The 8,586-nt window shown below is 50.0% G+C and overlaps 2 protein-coding genes across 2 annotated transcripts; one reads left to right on the top strand and one right to left on the bottom strand.

Moving 5' to 3' along the window:
* Positions 1–2,390: 2,390 nt before the first annotated feature.
* LOC137613563 (melanocortin-2 receptor accessory protein 2A-like) lies at positions 2,391–3,814 on the bottom strand. The gene is made up of 3 exons (XM_068342890.1): positions 3,394–3,814; positions 3,114–3,213; positions 2,391–3,028 (listed from the first exon to the last, which is right to left on the bottom strand). Exons 1-3 carry the CDS (start codon positions 3,509–3,511, stop codon positions 2,611–2,613), a joined length of 636 nt encoding a protein of 211 aa, XP_068198991.1. The 5' UTR covers positions 3,512–3,814; the 3' UTR covers positions 2,391–2,610.
* Positions 3,815–6,543: 2,729 nt separating this feature from the next.
* LOC137613741 (protein ripply2-like) lies at positions 6,544–7,450 on the top strand. The gene is made up of 3 exons (XM_068343160.1): positions 6,544–7,000; positions 7,081–7,127; positions 7,211–7,450. Exons 1-3 carry the CDS (start codon positions 6,878–6,880, stop codon positions 7,371–7,373), a joined length of 333 nt encoding a protein of 110 aa, XP_068199261.1. The 5' UTR covers positions 6,544–6,877; the 3' UTR covers positions 7,374–7,450.
* The last annotated feature ends 1,136 nt before the right edge of the window (positions 7,451–8,586 follow it).

The raw sequence follows: 8,586 nt of genomic DNA, 5'->3' as shown, positions 1-8,586 counted from the left end.
CTTGAACCTGTACCTACACCCCCCCCCCCCTCACTGAAGCAACAAACACCTGATCAATATTTATCGCGCTCCGCTCCGGTTCGGATGGAGGAGCGCGTCGCGGCTGCAGACAGCTGTCGGGACGCGCCTGTCTGACACTGCGCGCCGAGGCGCAGGAGGAATCTGCCCGGTCCAGGTAACACACCCCGCGCGCTCCAGGAGAACCAATCGGGTTGTTTGGATCCTCGAGAACTCCATCCAACACCTGGTTCCAAGTCAGGCTCGATAAAGTCAGGATTCCAAAGCGCCACGGGGGTTAAACCGAATCATATCTAGTATGGAAACTGAACATACATCCCACATGTGCCCCCCACCCCTCCAATAAAAGAGTCCAAGCGAGCCCTGAACGCACCACCTGTTACCTGTCTCCCCCATGATTAATTCATGCGCCACCGGAAACCAGCCTCATTCTCCACCCAATTAATAATTAACACATTACTTTTACCCACAAACCCCCCCATCCCACCTCACCTTACCCGCCCCCCCCCCCCCCCAGAGCTAAAGCCACGTTGGGTTGAGTCACGTCGTGTTTGAGGTGAACAGTAAAACCCTCTATTGACAGTAACTTCATTAATATGCACAGACATACTGGTTTGGCAACACGTGACAGGAGCTCCTCTTGCCCCCCCCCCCCCAGCCCCACCTATCCGCCCCCTCCCTGTGGTAAATACAGTTTCAGACATGCTTTCTCTGCAGCTGCTCGCTCTGCTTTTAGTCTTTTTTGTCCAAAAAAGTTTTTTTTTTTCCTCTTTTTCTCTTTCATTCATTTTCCGCGGAGGCGGAATTAATTTTTTTTAATATCGTCTCCGAAAAAAACACAAAAAAAAACACATCCAGCCGTCTTTGTGCTGCGGGTTACATCACCGATAATTTGGAATAAACGTTCATCAGCTAGGCCGCACTTTCGGATGATTATCCTGGAAAACGTCTGCTTGAAATGAGGCGAAGCGTCTCGTTTATAAACGCTGTGTTTGTAATCCTAATCTAATCTAATCTGCCTGGCTTCGGCGCGACGGATTTGATTTTAATCTGGATCTCGTCACGTTTTTTGTTCTGCAATCTCAGCGACACTTCGGAGACGTCGTCGGCTTTCGTTCTTTTCCGCTCTCGCGAGTGTATAATCAACATTTTTTCCACGCCCACCGGATCCGAAAGAATTTTTGGCATCAACAAAATGTTGTTTAACCCCGCCCACCCCTTTCCAAACCTACCCCCCCCCCTGTGGGTCATCATCTGCTCAGGTGTCGCTGCAGCTCAACCATTTGTCCACTCAAAATTTGGAGAAACCAATTTGGGAGGCAAATGGCATTTTGGCTTTGAAAGCAGTTTGACTCCACTGCCCCACCTGCTGGTCGTTGGTGCTCACTGCACCCGTGGAGACCTGTCCTCCCCCAGGTAAAAAAGTAGCTGGAAGAGCTTCTGCTGAGGCATGCAGGAGTTGGAAACGACCGACAAGTCCTTCCTGTTCGACGCCGGCGGCGTTTCAATCCCGGCGTTTCCCTCGATTGGTTTTCATATTTGGACTTGACACCCCCCCCCCCATTCAGACGGCCGACAGGACCGTGAGTCACTGCTCCTCCCTGCTTTTAGTCCAAATCACCATGGCAACCCTATTTGAAGATCTCCCTTCCAGAAATGAAGGGACCACAGCGAAATCTTCTCCAAATTTTTTTAACTCTTTATGACAAAAACGGCTAACTGGCTTTTGTGCGACTGGGGGGGGGGTCATTAACCAATCACATTTGCTCATTTTAGCCCCCAGCGTGAAGCTGGGAGGTGTCGGCAGGCAACAGGAGGGCATTTATTATTCTTCACGGATTAAAGGGTTGTTTGTGGCGACGCGGAAAAGTCTGATTTGATCAGCCGTCTGGTATTCCGAGCACATCCGTTTAGCATGCGGCTAACTGTACGTGGGCGGGTCCACTGGTGGTACATGAGAATAACACCGAGCAATGTTCTGTCCGTCGCCGCCGCCTGGCGCGGCTTTAAATCACGTAATTTCGCAAGAAAAAACATTCGAGGGACGGACGTCGCTTCTGCTTTTTAATGCGTTCTTTAACGGAGGAAAACCTCGAGAGTCAAAACCTGCTCCCATTGGTCACTTGTAGCCACCTTTGGATTCATCCCGCCCCTGATTGGTCGAGAAAATACTCGGATTGATCGCTATACAGCCCGGAAATGTAAAGTTTGTCTCAGCAGAGTCATCAGCCGCCGCTGCCACCTAAAAAAAAACAAAAAACGCTGGTGGCGGCGGTGGCTGATGGAAGGCTCATTCACCTCATTGACCCCTTGAACTGAAGCTACGAGATGATTCATCCAGAATAAAGTCTAGAACGACCAGAAATGTTTGAAATGGTTTTTATTCACACGACAGGACAAAGACACAAAAAATGAGAAGTTTTTCTCATCGGTTTTTTTTTTTTAAACAGGCAAAATATACGACAATAAAAAACGAAAAGACGAGTCGGCGTAAAATGTCTCTGAACCCGTTGAGGTCAGGATGACCCTGGACGATGATCCAGAACAACGTCCGAACCCAGAGGGATTGTGGGACGTCTCGGCGGCGCCGCCTCAGCAGACGTCCCTCAGGCGGGACTCCGTCATGACGGACGGCTCGTACAGCAGGTCGTCCTCCCCCAGGGCGGAGCTGTGCTCCAGATTGACAAAGTTGGGGATGTTGAAGTGGGAAAAGTAGGACCGGTCCCTGACGGACTCGTCCGCCTTGAGAGGCTCCTCCTCCTCCTCCTCCTCCTCCTCCATCTCGTCCAGACCTCTGCCCCGGGGGCAGGACCCCCTCCGGATTGGCTTCCCGCCTCTCGTCTGGTCGTCTAACTTCTGCCGGATCTCCTTTCCGATGTAGCAGTGGAAGTACGAGCGCGACTCGGCCATCAGCGGGCGGGAGAAGGCGTGGTCGTTTTCCTCCTGGGGCGGGTCGACGTCCACCTGGCAGCTCCCCGGTCGGTGGCGCTTCTCGGCCGAATCGGGGTTCCTGTTGGGGAAAAAGATTCCAAAAAAAAAAAAGAAGAGTCAAATAGAGCTTTTATTATGAAAAAAAAATAAAAAATAGGACTCACTCTGGATGGGGGGGCCCCGTCTTGGTGAGCAGCGTGAGAACGAAGAACATAAAAATGACAAAGACGGCCAATCCCACCCAGAATCCGATGACGATGGAGTCTGAAAGGTCAAAGAGGTTGATTAGAGTGGAAATTCCTCCTCATCCTCACTCCTTCTTCCTCATTCCATGAAGACAGAAGTGAGGATGAGGATGCTGGGGAGTGGAAGGAGGAAAAGGAAATGTCTAATTAGAGGAGTCGTGGAGGTGAGGAGGGAGAGGAGATCATAAAACCGTCTCACATCTGTGCGCTCGGAGTCCCTCGAACGACACCGGCTCCTCGTCGTCGTAGTACTCGTACTGCCACACGTAGTCCCCGCGTCGGGCGCTCGGCTTGCTCCGGTTGTGGAAGTCGGACATCTCGAACCGATCCTACGAGCCCTGATGGGGGGGGGTGGTGGGGGGGTGAATCGACCCGGTAAAAGAAGTTTTCCCCCTCCCCGAACTGGGAGCGAACTCCGGTTAGCTCGACCTCCAGGAATCCACCGTCGATCCAGGGAGGGGGGCGTGACGCGCGCAGGGATCCATCGTCTCCGTGCCGCGGTCGCTCCGCTTTGGAGCGGATCCCGGTTGTGTTGGAGCGCGCTGCGCGTCACCGCCAATCCAGCCTCCCTTGCGCGTCCGTGTGGAGCGCGCCCCCTCACACCTGACGTTTCCCCTCCAATACACGCGGGTTACGCGTCATGACGCGTGTGGGATTACGCGTGAAAGACATCCGTCGTGACACGTTTGGATTTAAATTAGGAACACCGGAAGTGGAAGCTCCAACTCACTTCCGCCACGCCTTTCTTTTTCTACAAAGATCTGCAGTGGAGCTCACCTGTTGTTTGCGCCCCCTGCTGGCGGGAGCGGCCGTCCTGAGGAACACCTTCCATAAAATAACTTCCAATAAAATATTTTTTAAAAAACGCACTCAGAAATCCATTTAACATTTTTCAATCTTCCGATTATTCTTTCTGAAGGTTTTACTTGCAGGTGAACTTCTTCTCTTTTATTTAAGAAGCGCCTTTTATTCTTAACCGTTTAGAGGACGGAGGCGACGCTCCTCCACGCCGACGCCTCTAATGGTTTTTTTAAATTGCTTCTACTGACGAGCTGCGTCGATATGGAGACGAGACTGGAAACGCGTGTTCATTTTATAAAAACGTCTGTGGATGAATCAGAAGCGGGTCTCATTAGTCTGCATTAGGTTTGAGTCTCGCTCCAGATGTTCCTTCATAAACCAAAATGTTCGGACTGGGGGGGGGGGGCAGGGGGGGGGCGATGAATGAATCAAAAGTTGTCAATCCGCTGTTCAAGGTTAAAAATAGAATTTCCAGCTGTTCTTTTTTTTTGGCTTTTATTTCCAATATCCCCCCCCCCACCTGCTCCATCACACGGTTTCCAAGGAAACACCCGGAACCTCCGTGTCAGCCGGATCTGGATCGGTCCGACCTTCTGCCTCGTGGTTTTCAGGACAAAACCCTCACGCCTGGAAAGGATTTAGAAAAAACCCCGTAAATGTTTAATCAAACCGCCGCCGGTGGGAGCGCCGCTGCTGCTTAGAGCGAATTATTATTCCTCCGTCTGGAGAGATCCGCACACAACATATTAATTAATACGCCGTTCACCTCCTCAGCGCCTCAGACAAAAGCTTGATTTATAATAAATCGTACATTTTAAGACGTGGAAAAGACTGAACCTGTCGAAACCTGGATTAAAAAGACTCAAGTTTTCCATCATGATGGTGAAAGAGACGATGTTGAGGTAGAAAGAAACGCTTTAATGCAAATCGACACACTCCAGCCGCTCTGTCAGGATGACCCAGAATGCCCCCCCCCCCCCCAGGAGGAGGGTCAGACTGGCTGGAACGAGGTTTTTCCTTTGAATATATCCATCTTGGAATGAAAGCTTTTTCAGCTGCAGGTAGAAACGTAGAATATAGGAACAAAGCAGGTGACCTTTGACCCCGGCCTTCAACTTTTAATAAGAACCATTCAGCAGGTAAGTGAAGACTCCTGAAGACCGCTGTCAGGCGCCGTCTCCAAACGGCTCTTTCATATTCACCGATTTAATTTAATAAGTCACAAATAAACAGATCAGCTGTGTGTGTGTGTGTGTGTGTGTGTGTGTGGGTGTGTGTGTGTGTGTGTGTGTGTGTGTGTGTGTGTGTGTGTGTGTGTGTTGACGGTTGCCATGGAGAGGAGTTGTTATTACTTTGAGTCGAGCGCGGACACTTTTGCAAGAGAAGAGTAAATGACTTGAGCGAAATGGAACCGAGTGCGACCCGCGAGGAGGAGGAGGGTAATCACGGTGAAGATGACTCAAAAGAGGAGCTGAGGCCGATGAAGAGGCGTCTCTTCGTTCAGGGAGGGAGGAACTGAGGATGGAGAGAGGGGGGGGGGGTCAATCTCAAACCTCCTCGAGATATGGAGCATCAGTTTCTTCCTCCAAACCGATGAAGCCGATGACGGATGACGTCTCGTTGGGATCGTTTTTCCTCTCCGTTTGACGGGAATCATCATTTTCCTCCATTCACGGCCGACCGAGGCGCCTGCCTCTTTTGTGCGTTCCTGTTCTTGTGCTCATTTGATGCGTTTTGTTCACTTGGCGGTGATTGAATGCGAATGTTTTTGATGAAAAGGCCTGGAAACATAGAAAATAGTGTAAATGTGCCGACCTACTTTTACATCCTGCCTCCTTTAGAGCTCATTAGAGGAGACGAAGGCACCCATAGATTGACAGGCAGATCTATAGGGGCCTTATTAGCTCTGATCCCTCACTGCCTCTCCCTGGGGAGTTGGGTGGTGAAGGCGATGGAGCCGTTTGTCAGCGGGATTTAACGCCCGACATGCGTGGTGCGCGTTTTTACGCGCGATCCTCGCAGATTTTTTTTTTTTAATCTATTACCTGAAAAAAAAAGAAGTTGAGATGAAAACACACGCTGTGACTCCGAACCGAGAGCTGTGTGTTCTTGCGGTGTTAGAAGATACATCCTTTTCACCCCCACGCTTGTGTCAGACCCCCGTGTGGGTCCACGCCGCCCTCTGGTGGCGCAACGGCGAAAAAACACGTTTAATAGAATAAAGGAATCAAATTATGATATGTTTTTTGAAAGGATGGGGGGGGGGGGTGATGCAGAAGTGGATCTGATGTTTTCAACAGGCTGACACGTGCCCCCCCCCCCCCCTTCAACAAACGCGCGTCTCCATCATCTCTCCCAGCAGGCCGGGGGACAACAGGACACGTGTTTGTTCACACCTCCCGCAAACGGCGCACAGGTTGAAGAGTTCAGCTTTTTTTTTTTTGCTTTTTCTTTTTCCAAACGCAAATACTGATAAGAAATATGCGTCACGTGATTTGCAAAGTGCATCAACAGTGAAATTATTCTTTTAAAATCGAATCTAAGTGGAGGTTTAATGGGAGCGGAGCGCACGCTTGTCTCAAGACTCCAATCCTGATCGATTAAATCGATTTAAAAAAAATGTTTCCAACAAGTCAGACGTCACGGGAGATTATTCTAGTCTTCTTTTGGGAAACCTGAAGCAGAAAGCTTCACCATATGTCTCGGGTTTGCTGAAGTGTGACTTCGCACCTCCGCGCCGCGGCGCATGGAAACACTTGGAGACGCGTGAAAGCGCAATTTGGCACCGGCTGCCCACGCACTGATAAATAGAGGCTTCCTCTTCTCCGGGTCAACACATCCTCTGAGGACTCCACGCAGGAACCACCTCTGCAAAGGAAAACATGGAGGAGACACCCCCCAGCCGTGGATTCAATTCTGGTTTACCTGGAGGAGACGCGCCCCAGCAGTCCGGCCCGGTGTGGAGGCCGTGGACCGGAAACACGGAGAACCCTGGCGCACAGAACGTGAGTTTAGATCCCCTTGAAACGTGGATTGTCTGAGGGATTGAAAACACGCATTGATGTCACCTTTGCTTTGAATCCAGGCTCCAGGCGAGCGCGTCAAACCGGCTCCAATCACACACCCGGTGAAGTAAGAAGATCGATCGGTGTGATCGGTTCCTCACGCAGGTGGTTTCCCGCCTCACGCAGTCTCCTCTCTCTCTCTCTTTAAAGGCTGTTCTGGCCCCGCTCCAGGTGTTTCGACTACCTGTACCGGGACGCAGAGTCGCTCCTGCGCAACTATCCGGTCCAGGCGACCATCAGCGTCTACGAGGAGCCGAGCAGCGAGGAGGACAGCGAGGAGGAAGAGGAGGAAGATGAGAAGGAGCAGAACTGAAAACGCGTTCAGTGCAGAATTTGATAATATATTTCTTTTAATTTATATTCTCCCTGTAAATAAATGTAAATACGTGTTTTTTTTCTACACCAAACAAGAATGTAAATGTTTAACTTATTCCTGGTTTGCTGGAAATTCCAATAAATGTCTTGAAAAGAAGTTTCTTGTTTTGTTTTCTGTTTCTTTAACCAAGTTAAATAAATATCAGATTAATCCGATGCGTAATCCGGACATTTTTTAGTTAAAAAAAAACTCGCTTTCGGTTCATTTGGCGCGCAGATCCTTTCCCACGGATTGAGGTGTCAGCGCGCGCGTCAGGCGCGACTTCCTGCGCCAGAAGTGCGGGAATTGCGCGCCACGCGGAAGGTGTGAGGTGCGTCAGCAAGGAAGTGTCAGGTTTGGTGGACTATGACGTCACAGATCGAGACAAGAAATCCGGGCGGTGTGTGTTCCTCCGTCCTTCTGGATGATTTGAGCCCAACGGGGAGAAAGAAAACGGGTCGCTGAGGAAAGTCAGACGTTTGCGGAGTGAAATTTGGAAAATAGAGTTTATAATGAGCTCCGAATCGGACGAGTCAAGAGTTGAGAGTCAAAGCGGATTTAAAGTTCTAGTTTTTACACCGAAAATAGACAGAAGACCTGATTTACAGGTAAATTATAAAGACTCACAAAGTAAAAAGAAAGTTCCACGTACCTGTTGTGTTCTTTGTTCCCTCGTAGTCCAACGTGTTGAAATTGGTGGAAATTCAGAAATTCGCAGATGAAATTGGTGGAAATTCAGAAATTCGCAGATGAAATTGGTGGAAATTCAGAAATTCGCAGATGAAATTCGGAAATGAAATTCGGAAATACGCAACGGAAATGCCCGGAAATCGCTTTTGTTTGGTTTTTGAAGCTTCTTTGTTTTTGTTTGACCCCGCCCACACACGCATTTCGGTGTCCTACCTGTCGCCCAGGGTAGGATTGGATCCAACGTCTCCTGGCATGGCGTCCGCCGTCTTTATCCACCGAGCCATCTTCAGCGCTGAGGAGCCATGAAGACCAGAGGGAGGAAGAGCTGTCTGAAGGAAGAGCCTGCAGGAAGTGGTTTTCACCTGTCTGGTGTTTGAGGAGGTGTGACGATCCAGCATGAACCGTAGCTCAGCTGGTAGCAACGTTAGTCTGGAGATCAGAAGGTTGTTGGATCGAATCCCTTCAGGTCCTTTTTGAAGCC

The sequence above is a fragment of the Antennarius striatus genome, chromosome 19 (genome assembly GCF_040054535.1).
Source record: "Antennarius striatus isolate MH-2024 chromosome 19, ASM4005453v1, whole genome shotgun sequence".
In the NCBI taxonomy this organism is placed as follows: Eukaryota; Metazoa; Chordata; class Actinopteri; order Lophiiformes; family Antennariidae; genus Antennarius; species Antennarius striatus.
The sequence above is the reverse complement of the archived record's forward strand: the minus strand, read 5'-3'. Positions and strand labels throughout refer to the sequence as shown.

Bases quoted from the DNA above. Each gene is read 5' to 3' on its own strand.
- LOC137613741 (XM_068343160.1), top strand. From the start codon at position 6,878: ATGGAGGAGACACCCCCCAGCCGTGGATTCAATTCTGGTTTACCTGGA. The intron at 7,001-7,080 runs GTGAGTTTAGAT...CTTTGAATCCAG, and splicing joins AGAACCCTGGCGCACAGAAC to GCTCCAGGCGAGCGCGTCAA. The intron at 7,128-7,210 runs GTAAGAAGATCG...CTCTCTTTAAAG, and splicing joins CCAATCACACACCCGGTGAA to GCTGTTCTGGCCCCGCTCCA.
- LOC137613563 (XM_068342890.1), bottom strand. From the start codon at position 3,511: ATGTCCGACTTCCACAACCGGAGCAAGCCGAGCGCCCGACGCGGGGAC. The intron at 3,214-3,393 runs GTGAGACGGTTT...TTGACCTTTCAG, and splicing joins GGGACTCCGAGCGCACAGAT to ACTCCATCGTCATCGGATTC. The intron at 3,029-3,113 runs GTGAGTCCTATT...TTTCCCCAACAG, and splicing joins ACGGGGCCCCCCCATCCAGA to GAACCCCGATTCGGCCGAGA.